This window comes from Sus scrofa, chromosome 5, assembly GCF_054392235.1.
Source record: "Sus scrofa isolate SSC_HxYL_T2T_F1_AM1 chromosome 5, Sscrofa_HxYL_maternal_Yorkshire_Landrace_v2.0, whole genome shotgun sequence".
In the NCBI taxonomy this organism is placed as follows: Eukaryota; Metazoa; Chordata; class Mammalia; order Artiodactyla; family Suidae; genus Sus; species Sus scrofa.
Window position 1 is genome coordinate 74,967,316 of NC_139387.1, and position 22,484 is coordinate 74,989,799.

General features: G+C 41.2%; 2 protein-coding genes and 1 pseudogene across 52 annotated transcripts in view; 1 reads left to right on the forward strand and 2 right to left on the reverse strand.

Moving 5' to 3' along the window:
- The window catches only part of LOC146403454 (uncharacterized), a 36,427-nt pseudogene extending 18,176 nt beyond the window's left edge, over positions 1-18,251 (reverse strand). The window contains exon 1 of the transcript XR_014804008.1: positions 17,294-18,251. The product of XR_014804008.1 is annotated as an uncharacterized LOC146403454 (transcript). The remainder of the gene's footprint in view (positions 1-17,293) is intronic.
- LOC146403455 (uncharacterized) lies at positions 16,456-19,356 on the reverse strand. The gene is made up of 3 exons (XM_085024887.1): positions 19,337-19,356; positions 18,317-19,257; positions 16,456-17,665 (listed from the first exon to the last, which is right to left on the reverse strand). Exons 1-2 carry the CDS (start codon positions 19,354-19,356, stop codon positions 18,576-18,578), a joined length of 702 nt encoding a protein of 233 aa, XP_084881013.1. The 3' UTR covers positions 16,456-17,665; positions 18,317-18,575.
- Positions 18,554-22,484, forward strand: part of WNK1 (WNK lysine deficient protein kinase 1) — a 142,609-nt gene continuing 138,678 nt past the window's right edge. For all 50 annotated transcript variants that reach the window (XM_084956990.1, XM_084956991.1, XM_084956997.1 and 47 more), the window contains exon 1: positions 18,554-20,107. In XM_084956990.1, coding sequence (XP_084813116.1) covers positions 19,355-20,107 — 753 coding nt within the window. In that variant the 5' untranslated portion in view covers positions 18,554-19,354. The remainder of the gene's footprint in view (positions 20,108-22,484) is intronic.

Below are 22,484 nucleotides of genomic sequence, written 5' to 3' on the forward strand. Positions count from 1 at the left end.
TAGTATTAAATAAATACTGAAAGCTTATACTGTGTTAGAAGCTGACAAGGTATTGTAATTATCTAAATGGAGTTGTTGACCTTTAAAGTGGAGCTTGACTCCCATGTCTATTTGTCACAATTTCCTACTTATTTCCTTCCCCATTTTTCCCCATTGTCAACTCTGGTTATTCTCGATGGTCATGGAAAAACTATATTAGTTTGAGGGTCTTAATGTGACAAAAACAACATAGATTGGCAGGTCATCTCTCCTCCTTACTGAACTATTTCTCTTCTTTCTTTTTTACATTAAGGTATAAGTGACATACAACATTATATCAGTTTTGGGTGTCCAACGCAATGATTCCGTATTTGTATGTATTTCGAAATGATTATAGCAATAAGTCTAGTTAACATCTGTTAACAGAACTATTTCTAATTGGGCTCATTACAGAGCCTCTGACAGTAAGAATAGAAGGCTCTATCACAAGCTTGTATCGACAAACAGAATCTCATTAAATTCATTTTGGTCCTCCTTCCAACTCCACAAGAGAATGTGCTAGTGAGAATATCCAATTTTGTATTTTCTACATGTAATTAATATGCAACAGGATTATCAGATTGCATAAACTTTGAAGTGTTTGTTTTATGAAGTAAACTGTCATTAGTACTAGTAAAGAGAAACCAATTTTTGGAAAAGAGGAATGAACATAAAGATGAGTTAGGGCAAATTGGATGACTGAGTGAACCAACATGGGATGGAGAGGTCAAGAAATTGAAGCTCTATATCCTTCATTTAGTATTTAAATAATAATTATTTTCAGGGAGTTCCCATCGTGACTCAGTGATTAATGAATCCGACTAGGAACCATGAGGTTGCGGGTTTGATCCCTGGCCTTGCTCAGTGGGTTAAGGATCTGGCGTTGCCGTGAACTGTGGTGTAGGTCGCAGATGCGGCTCAGATCTGGCATTGCTGTGGCTCTGGCGTAGGCCAGCGGCTACAGCTCTGATTAGACCCCTAACCTGTGAACCTCCATATGCTATGGGTGTGGCCCTAGAAAAGACAAAAAAAAAATTATTTTCAAGATCTTTCTTTATGGAAGTCTGTTGATATGCCAGGCCTGGAAGAGAGGGAGGAGGTCTCTGTGATAGTAGAGTCAGCTCACGTTTTCACCATCTCTCTCTTTGCCCTTCGCAGAACTTCCATTTATAGACCTGGGGATAGAGAAAATCTTCCAAAGGCACCAGGTATATAATAGTGAAATACTGGTAGCAATTTAAAAGTTCAAAACTGAAGCAGTACTTAAATAAGTTTGGGTTCAGCTGGGTGATGAAAGACTATGCTGTCACTTAAAATGATATTGTATATAAACATTAGTGATAATTTTGATGGAAATATAGAAATGTGATTATAGTATTAGGTTAAAAAAAACAACATGTACAGTTAAAAAAAAGAAAGGAAGAAACATATACGCACAAATAAAAGCATAGAAAAAATATTGGAAGAAAATATATCAAAATGTTAATGTAGCTATCTCTCTGTGATAGAGTTGAGTGGTTTTTACTTTTTTTCCCTGCTTATCTCTATTTTGTAACTTTTCTTAAAATAACACATATACTCCTAGAGTAATAAAACAATGAAAGTTAGTTTTAAAGAGTGCAAGAAATAAATGAAAAAGTTTTCTGGCCTTTAAAGATATAATGCAATTTTAAAAAGTATGTCTTTTACTATTCTGATGAACAGAACTTATTATAAACCTAGTTTGTTGTGTGTGAGTGGGTATCAGTGTGTGTGCAGGGAGTAATCTTGGATACACAAAGTTAAAGTTAACGTCCTAAATTAATCACATGGTTGACATTGCTGTTACCAAGGCCCCCTCCCAGGTATTGTAAAGGACACAGTCGTTATAAGGCACAGACCTTGTTTACAGAAGGCCTACATCTGATGTGGAAAAAAGGCTTAAACATGTGGAAATGTCAGTAACAACCCCCATGACTAGCTGATGGATTTTTCCACAAGTTATTACATGATGTTCATGTAATTTGATGACCGAATGTTTCTTGAGAGGACCTGTCCGCTTGAAGACATCTTAGTCTTTTTTGGAATGTTATCTGTCTTTAGGTAATAACCATGTGTCACAGGAATCTGCAGAGGTAAGACATTTTTTTTCCATTTATAAAAGATTCAATCAAAATTGATTTGGCAATAAGATAAGGGCTAAGTCTCTAAAAGAGTTTTAAATTTCTCTTTGGGCCAGGGTTCAGCCTTTGTGCCTCCCTCTATATTTTTTCTAACCGAAGTCACTTATATCCTGATTCTTGGATAACTAATCCAACACTTCAACCTGTCCTGGTTTGTTATAGGCAGAGACAAGCGATAAGATTCCCAAATCCCATTCTGTCATAACTTAATACCTCTGTCGAAACTCAGTGATAAGAGCTGCAGAGGTGCGGTGGTGGCGAGCCAAACCCAGCCTAGCAGTTGAAAGGGTCTTCTTTGACTACTGCTGCCGACAGGCGCTAAGCTATGAGGCAACACTGTCTGGTGTCTCTCTCTAGGAAACCCCCACATTCCAAATTTGGATTCCACACACATATCTGCAACCTGGCCCTATTACCACCGTGACTGTTGTTATTGCTTAGCACCCTCATTCAAGAATGAAAATTACATTGCACACACAATGTGAAATCAGAACACTTCCTCTCCAGGGGAGACCTAATCTAGAGATGCACCCGAAGGAAGTTTAGGAGAGGGTGAGGGAGGGAAAGTGGTAGAGGGGGAAAGAAATAATCACTTTAGGGTTTTCCTAGAGAAAGTATGAAGAAAATGCACCAGAAGCCCCAAAGGGAGTAAGCTGAGGTAACTTGCTACTCTGACAAAGGGAATACCAACTAATGAATTCCGTTCAACGGAGGGTCCAGCTCTGCCAAAATCTCATCTGCTACTGCCCTGGATGGCCCCCCTTCCTTCTCCTTTATCATCTTTCCCTATTGCTTCCTTGTCTTATGTGTCATTTGCATTCAGTTGGAGAAAAATGAGACTACTAGTTAAGGATTATTAGTACTGTCTTGAAATAATGTATCCTTCTGTCTACTGTAGACCATTACTCAGTGTGGAACTTGGAGCTCTTTTCCTAATTCTTAGCCATTCTAAGACAGCAAATTTATAACAATATCTTCAACTGGGCTAAACACATACAGACATTTGGAAGTTGAGATATTATCACTGCTGTTACTGAATTTGCTAAATATTCTAGTTGCAGAGTAAATCTGACTATGGAGGTTTATGAAGCAAAATGTGTTCAGTAAAATCATCTTAATATTCAGAAAGTTACCACTGCATATTAAATTATGAATATTGAAGGAGCACATAGAATTTTTCTTGATCATAAATGACTAAAAACATGTAAGCAAACTCAAGAGAGATGAAAAGGAGATGGAAAGCTCATCTTTCTGTTTCTTGGTAAGAAGGTACTCAGAAGATGAGTAGTGATTATATTCATAATTCTTTTTAGTATTTCGTTTCATAGTTATCCCTATCCCGCCAAACCATTGAAATGGGTGAAAATTACTGCTGTTCAAGGGTTTATCTAACTGAACTTGAAATTTCATTTTTTCTTAGTCACCCATAAAGTTTACTGGGGACTTTTTAAGTATGATGTTTGACATCTCAGCTATTTAGACAAATAATTTTAAACAGATTAGCAAACCTTGTAGACTATAATTTTGGCAAAATTTTATGCCACTTTAAAAATCTGCTTAATTGGAGTTGCCGTCGTGCTCAGCAGAAATGAATCTGACTAGTAACCATGAGGAGCAGGTTTGACCTCTGTCCTTGCTCAGTGGGTTAAGGATCTGGCGTTGCCATGAGCTGTGGTGTGGTTTGCAGACGCAGCTGCAGCTCGATTTGTCACTGTTGTGGCTCTGGCATAGGCTGGCGGCTGCAGCTCTGATTAGACCCCTAGCCTGGGAACCTCCATATGCCATGGGTGTGTCCCTAAAAAAAGACAAAAAAAAAAAATCTGCTTAATTGAGGTATGAATTATTTACGTTTAAAATTCACACATTTATAGTGTACTGTTCAGTGAGTTTTGAATGAATACAGTCACATAACCACCACCAAAATCAAGATAGAAAGCATTTCCTTCACTTAAAACGTTTCCTCATGTTCCTTTTCAGTCAGTCCCCTCCCCTCGCCCCAACCCAGGAATTGATTTGTTTCTATAGTATTGTCTTTTCTAGAATGACACGTAAGTGAATCAGTAGTCTTGTGTGTCTGGCTTCTTTCACTTAGCATAATGCTCTCCAGACTCAGCTGTGTTGTTGTACATATCAGCAGTTTGTTTCTTTGTGTTGCTCACTAGCATTCCACTAGATGGAAGTACCATAGTTGACTTAACCCATTCACTTGTTGATAGGTATTTGGTTTATTTCCACTTTTGGGCTATCACAAATAAAATTACTGTGAAATGTCTTTGTGTGAATAAACGTTTCTGTTTCTCTTGGGTAAAATGCCTAGCAGTGGATTTGCTGGGTTATACAGTAAGTATACGTTCAACTTTATGAGAAAGTCAAACCAGGGCGTTCCCATCGTGGCTCAGTGGAAATGAAGTCAACTAGGAACAATGAGGTTGTGGATTCGATCCCTGGTCTGGCTCAGTGGGTTGGGGATCCGGTGTTGCCCTGAGCTGTGATGTAAGTTGAAGGTGTGGCTGGGATTCAAGTTGCTGTGGCTGTGGTACAGGCCGGCAGCTATAGCTCCCATTAGACCCCTAGCCTAGGAATTTCCCTCTGCTACCAGTGTGACCCTAAAAAGCAAAAAAAAAAAAAAAAAAAAAAAAAAAAAAGAAAGTCAAACTATTTTCAAACTGGCTGTACCACAGTATCATGATAGAATCAGGTGTTCCATATCTTGTCAATACAAGGTACTCTCTCTTTAATTTTAGTCATTTTAGTATTTAAATTGTGGTTTTAATTTTCATTTCATCAGTGACTAATAATGATGCTGTACAATTTTTTATGTGCTTATTTGTTGTCCATTTATCTTTGGTAAAATATCTGTTCAAATCTTCTGCACACATTTTTTTTACAATATTTATCTTAATGTTACGTTGTAAGGGTTCCCTGCATATTCTGTTTACGAAGATTTTTCCAGATATTTCTTTTGCAATATTTACTCTAAGTCTGTAGCCTTTTCATTTTTGTAACATTTCTTTTAAATAATAATTTTTTTAAATTTTGATGAAATCTAATTTAACAATTTTTTCTTTATGCACGTTTTGTGTCCTAAAAATTCTTTGCCTAACCCAAGGTCACAATGATTTTTTCCTACATTCTCTTCTGGAATTTTTTTTTTTTTTTAATTTTACCTTTTTAGGGCTGCACTCACAGCATATGGAGGTTCCCAGGCTAGGGGTCGAATTGGAGCTGTAGTTGCTGGCCTATGCCACAGCCATAGCAATGCCAGATCTGAGCCTCGTCTGTGACCTACACCACAGGTCATGACAACACCAGATCCTTAACCCACTGAGCAAGGCCAGGGATCGAGCCCCCATCCTCATGGATACTAGGCAGGATCATTAACTACTGAGCCACGACAGGAACTCCTCTTCTGGAAATTTTAACTCATATTTAATTATATAATCTATCTTGAGTTAATTTCTTTTTTTAATTTTTTTAATTTTTACATAATTATTTATTGGAAGTTCTGATATTTCATGCTAGTACTTCACTCAGTAACAATAATAATAATAATAGAGTTAATTTCTTTGTATCATATGAGGAAGGATTAAGGTTCATTGTTTTTCCATGTGGTCATCCAATTGATCTAGTATTACTTGTTGTAAAGACTACCCTCTCTTTTTCTTCTTTTTTTCCCCCGTGTCCATTGCATGTTTACATTCCTGGACCAGGGAATGAACCTGCACCACAGCTATAACCAGAGCCATAGCAGTGACACCAGATCCTTAACCCCCTGAGCCACCAGGGAATTCCCTACTCTTTCTCTGTTGAATTACCTTGGCACCTTTGTCTATTGGTGTTTTGGCACTCGCTATTCTGATCAATTGATCAATTGCAGTCTTTTTTTTTTTAATTTATTTTTATTTTGTTTTGTCTTTTTGCCTTTTCTAGGGCAGCTCCCACAGCATATGGAGGTTCCCAGGCTAGGGGTCTAATTGGAGCTGTAGCCACCAGCCTAAGCCAGAGCCACAGCAACGTGAGATCCGAGCCACGTCTGCAACCTACACCACTGCTCACAGCAATGCTAAATCTTTAACCCACTGAGTAAGGCCAGGGATAGAACCCGTAACCTCATGGTTCCTGGTCGGATTCATTAACCACTGCACCACGACAGGAACTGTAGTCTTTATGTTGGGACTACACTGTATTTTTGCAGGGAGAGGGGGTTGGTTTTTTTTGTTTCTCTTTTTTGGCTTCCCTGCGGCATATGGAGTTCCTGGGCAAGGGATCAGATTGAACCTCAGTTGTGACCTATGCCGCAACTGCAGCAATGCTGGATACTTTAACCCACTGTGCTGGGCTGGGGATCCAACCTGCATCTTGGCGCTGTAGAGATGGCCCCACTCTTGTTGAGCCACAGAGCAAACTCCAGGACTACACTGTTTTTATGACTGCAGCTTATGGTAAGTCTTGAAATCAGGTAGTGTAAATCTTTCAAATTTGTTCTTTTTCAAAATTGTTTTTGCTATATCAGGGCCTTTTATTTCTCTGTAAATTTAGAAACAATTTGTCAATTTTCATTTTTAAAAAATCTGCTGGGATTTTAATTGAGATTGCATTGAATCTAGAGATCACTTTTAGGAGAACTGACATCTTAATATTGAGTGATCTGATCCTAAACAGGATATATTTCTCCATTTACTTAGGTCTTTAATTTTGCTCAGTAATATTTTGTGGCTTTTAATATTTGAATCTTATAGTTCGCTAGATTTATTCTTAAGTATAATATGCTTTTGACACTATTTTACTATTAAAATTTTAATTTATATTTTAAAAATAAGAATCGTATATATTTCTGATGATTTGATATATATATCTGTAATGAAATTAGTAGTATAGTAAAGCTAATTAACATATCTTCTCACATAATTACCACTTTTGGGTTTGATGAGTTCACCTGAAATCTATTCTCTTAGGATATTTCTGGTGTTCACTACAGTATTATTAGGTATAGTCTTCATGTCTGTACATTAGATCTCTGGACTTATTCTGCATAACTGCAACTCTGTACCCTTTGACCAACATCTCATTTCCTCCACTTCCACCTCCCCCTGGTAGCCCCTGATAACCACCATTCTACTCTTTGCTTCTATGAGTTGGATTTTTTTTTCTCCAGATTCCATATATAAGTGAGATCATATGGTATTGGTCTTTCTCCATCTGGCTTATTTCGCTTAGCATAGTGTTTTCAAGTTTCATTCATGTTGTTACGAATGGCAGGACTTCCTTTTATCTCATGGCTGAATAATAGCCCATTTTGTACATATGCCACATCTTCTTTATCCATTCATCCATCTATGGACACAGGTTGCTTCCATGTCTTGGCTATTGTAAATAGTTCCACTAGGAACCTGGGAGTACGCATATCTTTTTGAGTTAGTGTTTTCATTTCCTTCAAATAAATATCCAGAGGTAGAATTGCTGGATCATATGGTAGGTCATTTTTTTTTGGCTGTGAAAGTTCCCAGGCCAGAGATTGAGCCCATACTACAGCATCAACCTGAGCCACTGCCGTGACAACGCTGGATCCTTAACCTGCTGAACCACAAAAGAACTTCCTAGTAGCTCTATTTTTAAATTTTTTGAGGAACCCCTATACTGTTTTCCATAGTGGCTGCACCAATTTGCACTCCCATGAACAGTGCACAAAGGTCCCTTTTTCTCCACATCCTCACCAACACTTATTTCTTGTCTTTTTGATGACAGTCACTAATAGTCATCGAACTTTTGACTTACATTTCCTGGAAGATTAATGGGGTTGAGCACTTTTCCATACATATGTTAGCCATTTGGATGGCTTCTCTTTTGAAAAAGATCTATTCAGGTCCTTTGCCCATTTTTAAATCAGGTTATTTGTTGTTATTGTTGTTGTTGAATTGTATGAGTTCCTTAAATATTTTGGATATTAATCCCTTATCAGCTATGTGGTTTTAAAATATTTTCTCCCATCATGTAAGCTGCCTTTTCTTTTCTTTCTTTCTTTTTCTTCTTTTTTGATTGCTTTCTTTTCTTCATGGAAGGTTTTAGTTTGATGTCATCCCACTTGTTTACTTTTGCTTTTGTTACTTGTACTTTTAGTGTCACATCCAGGAAATTGCTCATTTCATTTAATTGTTTATTTGCATTTTCCTTTTTTTTTTTTTTTTTTTTCTTCTCTTTTTAGGGCCAAACCTGAGGCATATGGAAGTTCCAAGGCTAGGAGTCGAATCAGAACTACAGCTGCTGGCCTAGGCCAGAGCCACAGCAACGCGAGATCTGAGCTGCATCTGTGACCTTACTAAACCACAGCTCACAGCGATGCCAGATCCTTAACGCACTGAGTGAGGCCAAGGATCAAACCTGAATCTTGATGGTTAGTAGTTGGATTCATTTCCAAGGAGCCACAATGGCAACTCTGCTTTGTGTTTTCTTTTTCACTGAATTTCTTTAAGAGGCTCATTCTCAAATTTTTGGTCAGACAGTTCATAGATCTTGATTACTTTGGGGTCAGTTGTTGGAGCTCTATTAGTTTAATAATCATATTTGTTTCCTTGATTATTTGTGATCCTTGTGGCCTCATGTTGTTTGCACATTTGAAGAAGTAGGCACCTCTTCTAGTTTTTACAAACTGGTTTCAACAATGAAGGCCTTTCATCAGGCAGCTTGTCCAAAGATTCTGGGATGCATATCTGATGGTGTCTCCAGGCTTGCTCTAGAGTCCTTTGGCAAGCAGGCCTGGTGCCTGAGTCCATCAGGGGTAGGCCTGGGGGCTGGGTCTACTGGGTTGGCACTTGGATCCATGGAACAGGTCTGGTACCCAAGTCTCAGGCCTAAGACCTGAGTGCACAGTTGCAGGCCTGGTGTCTAGGCCTGTGGTGTAGGGCATTGATCCTGGGTCAGTGAGGGCTGGATCAGTGCAGAGGGCAGGCTGGGGCTCTGGTTCTGCCCAAGCCTAGGGCCACAGGGGTTACTCTGGCATTGGGGTAGTTCTGGTTCTGGGTCTTCAGTGAGGTGAAGTGTTCATTTCATTCCCTTTCTCCCACTGGTAGGGTGTCTTCACCCTGCGCTGCCTAGGTTGGGGAAGGGGTGTAAGGAATAATGTGAAAACATCTTTCCTATTCTCTTTGATGCACCTTATATTTGTGCTCCACCCAGGTGCTCTAATCCCCACCTGGAATCCTTAGCTCTTGTGAAGGTATTTTTGCATGTGGCTATTTGTTGAAATTGATGTTTCTGTGAAGGAACAATCATTGGAAACTTGCTGAAGTTTGAAAGCCAAGTGATATATTAAAATTAAAAAAACTTTTTTTTCCTTAAGGGCTGCACCTGTGGCATATGGAAGTTTCCAGGCCATGGGTTGAATTGAGAGCCACAGCCACAGCAATGGCGGGATCCAAGCCGTGTCTGTGACCTACACCATAGCTCATGGCAACGCCAGATCCCAATCCACTGAGTGAGGCCAGGGATTGAACCCTCATCCTCCTGGATTCTAGTCTGATTCATTTCCAGTGCACCACAAAGGGAACTCCAAAAAATTTTAATTTTTAACTGTCCTTTGTATTTAGAAATGCAATTAGTTTTTGTATTTTGCCCTTGTATCCAGTGCCCTTGTTAAATCAATTATTAGTTCCAGTAGGGCTTTTTTTTTTTGTATTCCTTAAGCTATCTGTGAATAAAGACAGTTTTATTTCTTTCTTTATAGTCTACATGCCGCTCATCTTGTTTCTTCTCTTATTGTGTTGGCTGGGACTGCCAGTACCAGGTTATATAAAATGGTGTGAGTCAATATTCTTGCTTTGTCTACAATCTTAGTGAGAAAGCATTAGTTCTTCCAACATTAAGTGTGATGTTAGCTCTAGGTTTTTTTTCAGATATACTTTATCCCATTGGGAAAGCTCCCTTTTGTCTACAGTCAGCTGAAGATTTTTTTTTTTTAATAATGAATACTTGTTTTGTCAAATGAGATGTTCCTGTGATTTTTTTTTTGTTTGTTGATATAGCAAATTACACTGATTATTTATGTTTGTTGTTATGTCGAGGTAAATCTAACTGGGACATGATGCATTATCCTTTTTACAAAATATCACTGGATTTTATTTACTAAAATTTTGTTCAGGATTTTTGCATTATGTTCATGAGAGATATTGAATTGTATTTTTCTTTTTGTGTAATAGCTTTGTCTGGCTTTGGTAACTGAGTAATGCTAGACTAGCATGAGTTAAGAATTGTTTCTATTCTTCTGTTTTCTGAAAAGTTTACATCACATTTATATTATATGTATGTATATCCTTATATGCTTTGTATAATTCACCAATGAAATCATCTGTGCCTAAATTTGTCTCTGTGAGAAGATTAACTATAAATTCATTTTTTATATAGGGCCACTAAGTTTTCTTTTTTTGAGTGAATTTTGATAGTTTGCGTTACAAGATATTTGTTCATCTTGTCAATATATTGACATAAAGTTGTTCAGCATATTCTCCAATTATCCTTTTAATGTCTGTAGGATTTATCGTGATGCTCCCTTTTGTGTTCCAGATATTGGTAAGTTGAATCTTCTCTATTTTTGATTAATCTGGCTAGAGGCTTATTAATTTTACCAGTCTTGTCAAAGAAACAGTTTGTGGTTTTATTAATTTAATGCATTGTTTTCCCACTTTCTATTTCACTCTCGATTTCTTTTTTTTTTTTTTTTTTTTTTTTTTTTTTTTTTTGGTCTTTTCTAGGGCCACTCCCATGGCATATGGAGGTTCCCAGGCTAGGGGTCTAATTGGAGCTATAGATGCAGGCCTAGGCCAGAGCCACAGCAACGTGGGATCCGAGCCGCATCTGCAACCTATGCCACAGCTCACAGCAATGCTGGATCCTTAACCCACTGAGTGAGGCCAGGGATAGAACCCACAACCCCATGGTTCCTAGTCAGATTCATTAACCACTGTGCCACGATGACAGGAACTTCTTTGATTTCTACTCTTGATTTATTATTTTCTTCTTTCTGCTTATTCTGAGTTAATTTCCCATTTTCTAATTTTTTAGGGTATAATCTTAAAATTTTGATTTTAGATATTTCTTCCTTTCCAATATAAGCATTTAATGTTATATATCTTCCTCTAAGCACTGCTTTAGCTTTATCCTGCAACTTTTTATGTTATACATTATATCCTTAATGACATTTTTTGTCAAAAACTGTATGAGGAACTTTGAAATATCCTACTATAGTTGCAGACTTTGTCTCCTTTTTTGAGTTTTTGCTTCATGTATTCTGAAGTCCTGTTATTAGGTGCATATATATTTAGGACTGAAATCTTGATGAGTTGACCTCTTTATCATATGACATATCCCTCTCTATCCCTGTTAGTAGTTCTTGTTCATTATTAATATAGCTACTCTTGTTTTCTTTTAATTAGTATTTGCATGGTATATCTTTTCTCTTCTTTTACTTTTTTTCTTTTTTTTTTTTAAGGGCCACATCTGTGGCATATGGAAGTTCCCAGGCTAGAGGTCTAATTGAAGCTGCAGCTGCTGGCTTATGCCATAGCAATGTGGGACCTGAGCTGCATCTGCAACCTACACCACAGCTCATGGCAATACTGGTTCCTTAACCCACTGATCGAACCCAGGGATTGAACCCACATCCTCATGGGTACTAGTCAGATTCTTAACTCACTGAGCCACAATGGGAACTCCCATCCTTTTACTTTTAACCTGTGTCTAAATATTTAGAGTGTTTTTTAAAAACGTAGGTAGTATATAGTGGGATGTTGCTTTTTTATCTATTCAGTTAATATTATCCATTTAATTGTAGAGTTTAGAAGAGTTTAAAACATTTACATTTATTATACTGTAGATATGATTGAATTGAAATTTTCCTGTTGCTCTGTTTCTAGTTGCTCCATGTGTTTCGTTTGTTTGTTTTTGGTTATTTTGGCTGAAGTGTGTAGCAGCTTGATATGGGATCCCAGATCAGGGACTGAGTCCAGGCTACAGTGGTGCCCCAAATCCTAACCACTAGACCACCAGGGAACTCCCTGCAACTCTATGTGGTTTTTTTTTTTCTTTTTCTGACTCTTTTGGAATGATTTAAGTATTTTTTTAATTATTCAATTTTATTTCTGATATTAGCTTATTAATTATAACATAATTTTAGTGATTGCTTTAGTGTTCATATATCTTTAACTTATTATAGTTTACCTTTAAATAATATTATGCCATTTCATAAATAGTGCTAAAAACTTTATAATGGTATCCTTCCATTTCCCCCACCTGTCGCTCGTGCTGTAACTGTTATCCATTTACTTGTATATATAAAAGTGATTTGTATATTTATAAAAGTAAATTATATTACATATATTATTGTTACATTTTCTTTAAATTGATATTTATCCTTTAATGTGATTTCATTTTCTTTTCCTAAAGAACTTAAAAAAAAAAAACCACATTTGTAGTAGCGCAGATCTGCTTGTAATAAATTCGTTCATCAAAAATAACTTATCTAGGAGTTCCTGTCATGGCTCAGTGGTTAACGAATCCCACTAGGAACCATGAGGTTGCAGGTCCGATCCCTGGCCTTGCTCAGTGGGTTAAGGATCCAGCATTGCCGTGAGCTGTGGTGTAGGTTGCAGACGCGGCTTGGATCCCATGTTGCTGTGGCTCTGGCGTAGGCCGGCAGCAACAGCTCCAATTTGACCCCTAGCTGGGAACCTCCATATGCCGCTGGTGTGGCCCTAGAAAAGGCAAAAAGACAAAAAGACAAAAAAAAAAAAAAAAAAAGAAGAAGAAGAAGAAGAATAACCTATCTATATCCATACCTATACCTATATCTATATATCTATATCTGTCTATCTCCCTAGGTAATTTCGTTAAATCTCTTCCTGTGAGAGCTTTTTAAGGCCTAGAACATGAAATGGATTCCCATTGTAAAATATTTTCCCCAGGAGTTTCTTTGTGGCACAGTGGGTTAAGGATCTGGCATTGTCAATGCTGTGGCACAGGCTTAATCCCTGGCCTGGGAACCTCCACATGCTGTAGTTGTGGCCATAAAATATTTTCCCCAATGTTCTTTCTAGATGATGTAATAAGATTACACTTAGTAATGTCATATGATGGAATACTATGCAGTCATTACAAATTATGTTTCTGAAGAATATTTAATGACATTGGAAATGCTTATAATTATAAACATTTTTTTCACCAGTCTGGAGAGAAGGACATCTAAGTTTCAAAGGCTGATACCTCTGGCTAGTAGAGGTGCTACTGATTTTCACTTTCATATTTTATTTGGTATTTTTCAAGCTTTCTGCAATAAGTGAGAATATATTAAGAAATTCATGTAATACACACATGAGTAGTCCCAATAATTAACTCTTTTCATTTTGGTGTGTACTGCCCAGACTTTTTCTCTGTGCATTTAAATACATATAGAAACATAATTCAAAAAGACAATATATGATCTAATACCTATTATTCTACATCTTGAGTTTTTCACTTATCTTTATGTGACCACCTACGTATTTACCTCCTGCTCTTCTATTGCTGCATGTATTGTCAAAATTAGATATACCATAGTTTAACTATTTTCTTATTTACATACATTTATATTGCTTTGCTTTTTGGTTACAGACAAAGTTATAGTGGATCTTCTAATAGTTATTTTTAGTGCACATGTGCAGGTATTTCTCTAAGGTAGGTATGGAGACGGGAGATTGATGCGTCAACAGTTGTGTATGTTGTACGTTTTAATAAGTACAAACAAATTGCTCTCAAAAAAAGCTGTAGTAATTTCTGTTATTGTTAATAGCACATGAGTTTCTCCACATCCCGCCAATGCTTGATATTATTAAATTCCTAAAATTTTGCCAGTTTCTTTGAGGGAAAAATATATATTGTTTTAACTTTCACTTCCTTAGCTACTGAATTTCAGCTTGTGTCATTTGCATTTCCTCCTGTATCTTGTCCTTTTCTGTCCTCTCCCCCTCTTCTATACAGTTGTCTTTTTCTTTTTTGTCTTTTTATCCTTTTAGGGCCACACCCGAGGCATATGGAGGTTCCCAGGCTAGGGGTCTAATCAGAGCTGTTGCTGACGGTCTACACCACAGGTACAGCAACTTGGGATCCAAGCTGCATCTTCAACCTCCACCACAGTTCACGGCAATGCTGGCGGCAATGCTGGATCCTTAACCCACTGAGAAAGGCCTGGGATCAAACCTGCAACCTCATGGTTCCTAGTCGGATTCGTTTCTGCTGCACCACGATGGGAACTCCATTTTTCTTTTTCTTTTTAAGTATTACTTTTTAAATTAAATCTCAACTGTCAAGTAGTTTTTTTTTTTTTTTTTGGCTGTGGTGTGCAGTGGCTTGATGTGGGATCTCAGTTCCCAGATCATGGATTGAACCCAGGCCACAGTGGTGAAAGTGCTGAGTCTTAACCACTAGACTACCAGGGAACTCAGCTGTCTTTTTCTTTGTGACTAAATGTGTTATTTATATATTTTGGTTATTAGTCTTTTGTTATACAGGTGCCAGTTTTTTTCTGCCAGCTCATCATTTGTGCTTTATTGAACAGAATTATCTTTTTTTTTTTTTTTCTTTTTTGGCCACCCTGTGGCATATGGAGTTCCTGGGCCAGGGACCTGATCTGAACTGCAATTGCAACGTAGCCACAGCTGCAGCAACACCAGATCCTTTAACCCACTGTGCTGGGCCACGGTTTGAACCTGTGTCCTGGCACTGTAGAGATGCTGCTGATTCCCTTGTACCACAGTGGGAACTCCAGAATTGTCAATATTGATATAGTCAAATATTTTTCTTTATGGCTTTTGGGTTGTTCTTTTAATTCCTTTCCCATGCTTTCCCTAGATTTAAAAAATTCTTAGAGCTCTTTAAAAAAAATTAGCTTTTGGGAGTTCCCTGGTGGTCTAGTGTTAGGATTTGGTGCTTTCACCGCTATGGTTCAATACCTGGTCTTGGAATTGAGATCCCACATCAAGCCACCGCACATGGCGGCCAAAAAAAAAAAAAAAAAAAATCTCTTTAAACTGTATGGATATTAATTTTGTGAATGGTGTGAGGCAGACATCTAACCTAATTTGTTTTTCCAATGAATAACTAATTGTTCAAGCACGTTTATTAACCTTGCCCCACTGACTTGAAAGGCTATTTTCCTCAATTATGGAACTCTCATAATGCTTGGAACTCTCAATACATGTTTCTGGCTTCTTCCATTAATTGTACTTATCTTAGTATCATACAGATTTAATCTTACAGTTTTCCAGTATGTTTTGATATAGGGCAAGCCCAGCCCCTTTTATTTCATTTATAATATTAAAAAAGGTTTAAAAATTTACTCTTCATTGATTAACTACCTGATTCTCCCTTCGTTCTAGAGATGCAGATGACAAGGAGGTGAAATAAGAATTACCATAGGCAAAACAAAAGAGCATAGGAAATGAGGGAAAAGAGACAAGGAGAAATGCTCTTAAGATGGTATTCTTTTTTCTCTACACTTTAAGAAGCTACCCTATGAATTATGCCATGTACAAAATAAAATAGATTTTGCATGTGCAGCCACTGTCTAATAAATCAATCATTGTTGGCCAGTTACCAATGGCAGAGAACATATAAACATAAAATATGAATGGATGTGGAACTTGAAACATGAATCAACCCGAGAAAATGAACAAGGACTAAAGTGAATACAGAACATGGTGAGAGGATTTCCTGTCCTGGCGCAGTGGAAATGAATCCGACTAGGAACCATGAGGTTGCAGGATTGATCCCAGGCCTCGCTCAGTGGGTTAAGGAGCCGGCGTTGCTATGAGCTGTGGTGTAGGTCATAGACACAGCTCGGATCTGGCGTGGCTGTGGCTGTGGCTGTGGCTGGCGCAATTGGACCCCTAGCCTAGGAACCTCCATGTGCCGTGGGTGAGGTCCTAAAAGAACCAAAAGGAAAAGAAAAAAAAAAAAAGAACATGGTGAGAGAAAATAAAATACTTATATTCTTCTTATGGACCCACCAGCCAGGAAGTCAAATCTCTAAGCTTAGTGGATCCATTGTGCTCTGGGTTATTTCTGCTACCTCTAACTTGATGTTTTATATGGATTACAGAGAGGTCAATTCTTTACTTAATAATTGAAGTGACAGAGAAAGGAAAATAATTATTAGGGATGTAACAGTAATGAGTAATAGAAAATACCCTGTTGATTGAAAGATGGTAAGTATTAAAATGGGAGCTGAACAAATAAATTCTGTAGTAAAACATTCACATAAACAGTTTAATCTTTAAATCTAACCATTGTACACAACATGATTACACTCAAGAGTTTTACCTGTTTTCATAGTGCAACTAACATTACACAAGTAGGAAAAGCCATCACATGGGCAAGTGTGGTTTTAAGTCAACAGTTAATTCAATTATTTACAATGAAATTAGTTGTTCCTGGCTGAAATAACGTGTTGATAGGGCATGGTGGTTGTCAAGGGACTTGTGTCCAATGCAGTGTGGCCACAAGTTCAGGGCCCGGTAAGCAGACTAGGTAATAATAAAGGCTTTTAATGACCAGTCACACAGAAATGTCATTTTTTTTTTTTATGGTGCCAAACTTGAACATTGTGATTTACTGATCTCCTTTAACTCACCAATTTATAAACAGTGGTCTCATGTTTAAAGTAGACTATTTTCCCTAGTAAAGCAACAACTTCACGAGTTCTAAGAAGCTGCCTCAAGAAGTACCATACAAATCTACTTTAAAGTCATTTCTCCCCTTGCTTTGCATTAAGTTAAAGCCTGGAGACAAACCACTTAACACAAAGCTAACGAGTGAAGGGGATATTTTCTAAAACAGTGGAATGCTAACATGTTAAGACTCTAGTTGTCTCTACTGAATTCCTGTTTTAAAATGTTCATTATCTGCTACAGTTTCATGAAACCTAACAACCGCTGGTTTTCAAACTGTTCTGCGTACCTAGAAGTGTAATTTGATGAACTGAAATAAGTGTAACTATTTTACGTTATCAGAGGAACTGTAGAACAAAACTTCTCTAAGTGGAGCTCTTCCAGTAGGTCTGGGCATTTCCTAGGAAACTAGCGCTAACAAACCTTCGGTCGCGCTGCTTCCAACCGCCGCTTCCCCGGCCGGAGCGAGTCCCCAGCGGGCGCGGGGGCAGGAGCCCGAGCCTGAGCCTGAGCCAGAGTCGGATTCGAAGCGCGCGCACGTTTTGTGCGGTTGCACACGTTTAAGTGCTTCCAGCTCCTACCGTTGAGCTTAGACTTTCAACCGCCGTCTGGCCTCGCGTCTGGCTTCCTTCTCCGTCGGGTGCCCCCTGGTGCTCATCACCTGCACCATCTTGAATAACTGAGAGGAGTAAGGGGTCCGGCGAGTCCAAGGATTGCTTTCGAGAAAGCCGCAAGTCTGCAGATTTCCTCCACGTCCAAAGCCGTGATATAGATTACATGTGTACATTCATGCACCTTTAGAGTAAAGAGGGATGCTGGTTTATTAAGCACCAAGCAAAAGACAGTTGGACATTTAAGTTTCGTCCAAGTCAATTCAGCTCTTTCAAGCTTGTGGTAAAAGACGCAAAGATCCGCAGACCTTGTCTTTTGAGTCCATTACCACCTCACCTTCCCCCCTTTCCACGTACAGTTTTTTTTTTTCTGGCAGAGTTCGCTTTGACGTTTGACTACACTGGGGCAGCCCAACACTGAGAGCCAGAGTGTGTGTCCTGGGCTGGAGCCGAGGATGCGGCCTTAAGTGCTATGGGAGGTAGGCGCACAGTCATTCTCCCTGTCTCCTTCCTTGCCACGCACCCAATCAGTGTGATGCACAAAGTTTGTGGCCCTAGGGAGGGGGTCCGGCTCCCCCTGCTCTCCACCACACCCGGGTCTCAGCACCGCCGCGGCTCCTCATTACACAGAAGCAGCCCATATTCCAGCCACGGCAACACCAAGAGCTCGCTCTCGCCTCAGCAGAGCATGATGGGAGCCTCTCCCCTCGTCCTGCCTCCCTTTCCTTTTCTTCTCCCTTCTCTCATTCCACAATTAATGCCTAAGTCATGATTTCCCTAGCTGGTGCCGACTGAGGGATGGGGCTTAGCGACCCACGGTGACGCTCCCACCCACCTTCCAGAAGGGGCGGTTTCAAAAGGAACTACAGTTCCCGTCGGGCATCAGGCTAAGTAACCGCAGGGCGACACGGGAGTCGTAGGCGCCTTCCTCCTCCGTCCCTTTCATTCCTCAACGCGTCAACTACAAGTCCCAAGGGGCCTCGGGACAGCACGCCTGCGCGAGAGCCCCGCCAGCGGGTGGGGGTGGGGCGCTCCGGGCGCTGGGGGGCGGGGCCGGAGCGGGCTGTGTGGAGGTTTTAGACTCCCGGCGCCATTTAGCGCGGAGTTTCCCTGGCGGACGCGGCTCTTCTCCTTCGGCCTCTCTGCACCGTCTCCGTGACAGAAGCCTCCTGACGGGGTGACTGCCCTTCCTCCTCCCTGCCCTCCTCGGCCCGGAGGAGCAGCGGTTCGGGCCCTTCCCCACCGGCCCTCCCTCTATTAGCCCCCGGCCCCGGCCCGGAGGGGACGGGGTCCGCCGGGCCCGCGGCGGGCGGCGAGGCCCGGGGCCGGGGGCAGCTCCTCTGCTCCTCCGCGTCGCGCGTCTGCCCCTCGCGTCGGGCGATGGGTGGCCTGTGAGGCCGTCCAGGAGTTTGGCGGGGAGGAGGAGCGGCCGCCCGCCTGGCCGCGAGCCCCGGCGCGGCCTCCCCCGCCTCCGCGCCTGAGCGGCCGCCGTTCGGGGGTCCGCGCGCAGCTGCCGGCCTCAGGGCCCAGCCCGCCCGGCCGGGCCACGGCGGCGGGGAGCCAGTGCCGCCCCCGCCTGGACTCGGTGCGGGCTCCCGCGCTGCACCCATGACTGCGCGCAGCTGCCGCTCCCGTCCGCTCGGCCGCCGCTTGCCGCACGATGGGTGCGGGCGGTGAGGCGCCAGCCCCCGTGCCTCCGCCCCGCCACCGCCCCCGAGCAGCCCGTTTCGACAGCCGCAGCGGCCTCCGCAGCCCGGCCCGCTGCCCCGCCTCCCGCTCGGACCGCCGAGTCAGTGCCGAGTGAGGGGCCGTCGGCCCACAGCGGCCCGCTTCTATCCAAATTCGAGCCGCCTGCCTCGCTCCCACTCCTACCATGTCTGGCGGCGGGGCCGATCAGCAGAGCAGCCCGCCGGGCTCCCTGTTCCTTTCGCCGCCAGCGCCTGCCCCCAAGAATGGCTCTAGCTCGGACTCCTCGGTGGGGGAGAAGCTGGGCGCCGCGGCAGCCGACGCCGGAGCCGGCAGGACGGAGGAGTACCGGCGTCGCCGCCACACCATGGACAAGGACAGCCGGGGGGCGGCCGCGACCACCACCACCGAGCACCGCTTCTTCCGCCGTAGCGTCATCTGCGACTCTAACGCCACGGCGTTGGAGCTGCCCGGCCTCCCCCTCCCACTGCCCCAGCCCGGCGCCGCCGCGGTGGCCCAGCAGAGGAGCCCCCCGGAGCCCCACCGCGAGGAGACTCTGACCCCCGCTGTCGCCCATGTGGCCCAGCAGCCGCCAGCCGCCGCCACCCCAGGGGAGCCGGCCGCCGCAGTCCCGGCCGCCGCCTCGGCCCCGGGCAGCGCCAGCCGAGACCGTCAGGTTGCCCAGCCCAGCCAAGCGGGGAGCAAAGAGGAGCCCCCGTCGGCGAGAAGCGGCAGCGGCGGCGGCAGCGCCAAGGAGCCGCAAGAGGAGCGGAGCCAGCAGCAGGATGACATCGAAGAGCTGGAGACCAAGGCAGTGGGCATGTCCAATGATGGCCGCTTTCTCAAGTTTGACATCGAAATTGGCAGGGGCTCCTTTAAGACGGTCTATAAAGGTCTGGACACCGAAACTACGGTGGAGGTCGCTTGGTGTGAACTGCAGGTATACACGAGCTACTTCTTTATTTTACGGTGGTTTGGATCCCAGATTTGGCTCAGTTCGACCAGTTTCTAGAGTTCACCCTTGGCATGTCTTTCTCTAACTGTTCGCTCCAAGTCGAGTGTGGTGGGAGGCCAACTTTTGAAAAGAGGTAGAAACCAGAATTTGGGGCTTGCACCTAGGTGTTTGGATAGAATAGGAGTTAGTGGCTGTAGCTAGTGCGATTTGCTTCTAGGGAAGGAGTGGTGAAAGGCATCCTGGTACAAATGTCTTGCTTACTCGTTATTGTTTTAGTGTCTGGCAGGAAACTTGAAGTTAGTGGGGAAGTTTTTGAGTTAGATTAAGCACAGCCTTCTTGCCTTCTACTCATCAGGAGGTCTGCAATGATGAGCTGCTGATGTGTTAGGCGCGTGTTTCCATCTGTGAGATCAGGCTGTGTTTTTAAGAAAGACCTTGTTCACGAATGACCTTCCTTTGGATGTATCTTAGTTCGTGGTCACACAGGAATCTAATAAACTATTAAAAGGTATTTCTTCTTTGGGTAAATAATTTGTGACTAGAAATGTACAATAAGTGTTTGATATTGTTCTACCTAATGATGCTTAAACCTTGTAGAAGCTAGCAGTGACCTGACATTGGTAATTAAATCTAAAGTATGCCTGCAGCCTATTCCCTATACTGTGAACAGTACAGGAGCCTGTGTAAATTGTATAATGTGTTTTGACAGTAGTAATGTTATTATCATTGTTTTAATCTTGTGAAAGGTTTTTAAGCCAAACTTTCCCAAGAATCCCAAGGAGTCACAAGGCTTCCTTTTTTAATCTCTAGGAGGTTTTCATGGTGTAAATAGTGGTGTGTCATCCTGGTTGACAGGTATATTCTAGGTTTAAATAGCTGGGTTTGGGCTACTTGTTGCTTGACCTGTAGCAGCTTGATTGAATGGTGTCCTCATCAGGAAGTGAACATGTATAGGTTATGGAAGAAGCAGAGCTGCACAGAATGAAAATGCCTGCATTAAACATGAAAAATGCCATTACCCATAATCTTCTTGCCAAGACTAATGGGCCAAACTGAAATAGAATATGAACCAAACTGAAAGGTCTAAGAATTTATCTATTTTCCATGAACTAATATGTTAACACTTAACCCTTTGAGTGTCACCTTCCAAATAACTGAGGCCATATCAAATGTGAAGGGAAATTAGCATGTGGAAGGAAGTAAACTTCCTGGGAAAAACTGACAAGTAATTTAAGTTTTATAGTTAGTGACATAGAACTTATAAGGCATTGTGAAATAAAAAGTGCTCAATTTTATAGTGTTTCAGAGTTGGAAAGATGGCAGATCATTTTTTAAAAAAACAAAAATTTGTCAAACCATAACTTTTTTCATGTTGATCAGTCATACTTAAAAACTTAGGTTCCATTCCTTTTGGTTTACAGGCAACATTTTGGTTTACAGGTAGACACCTGCTTCTTGTTTGTACCTTATGCTACTGATCCTGGATTTTATTCATGGTTTCACGTTTGATTAGGTGTTTTTTTAAGTTTTCCTTTTCTTACTCTCAATTAGTTACCTTAGTGTCTTAAGACTAGACCCAAAGAAATATTGAGCACTTTATGGATTAATTTTGTTAGTTTTAATTATTTAAATTTTAAAACTTCTCAGAACGTAATGTGTGTGTTTTCCTTTATAGCTGGGATTTTCTTTTATATCTGGGATTTTCTGATAGTTTATTATCTTGGAAGTAATGATACAGTGGGGGGGAAAAACTAGTCTAGTAAATAGTTAATTAGCAAATCTCAAATGAAGCAATTCTGTTTTGGTGTATAAGTTACTATCAGATTTCTGGAGAAATCTGATCCTGTAACTATGGCAAATTCCACATTTCTGGGTGTTGATTTTAATCACTTCAAATAGAGAAATACATAGGCTTTTGGGGATGAAGAATGACTTGTATACAAGTCAAACTTCATTCCATCAAGCTTATTTTTAGTCACAATATGCATAGTTATCTTTTAAAACAAATAATGATTCTTAATAAATAATGCATAGGTAATACTTTGATGCCACAGCATCTTAAGTGATAAGTGAGAGCTTTTAAGATGCAGATTTCTTTACCTAGTTTTTATTAGACAAGTGATGTACCTTAATTTTACTTCTCTGTTGCCTTGGTCAGAAAATATATTGCTGGGCTTTGCAGAGATTACATTGCCCTTTTTTTTTTTTTTTTGGTCTTTTTAGGGCCAAACCTGCAGCATATAGAGGTTCCCAGGCAAGGGGTCCAATCAGAGCTGTAGCCTCAGCCTACGCCACAGCCACAGCAACGCAAGATCTGAGCCATGTCTATGACCTACACCACAGCTCACAGCAACGTCGGATC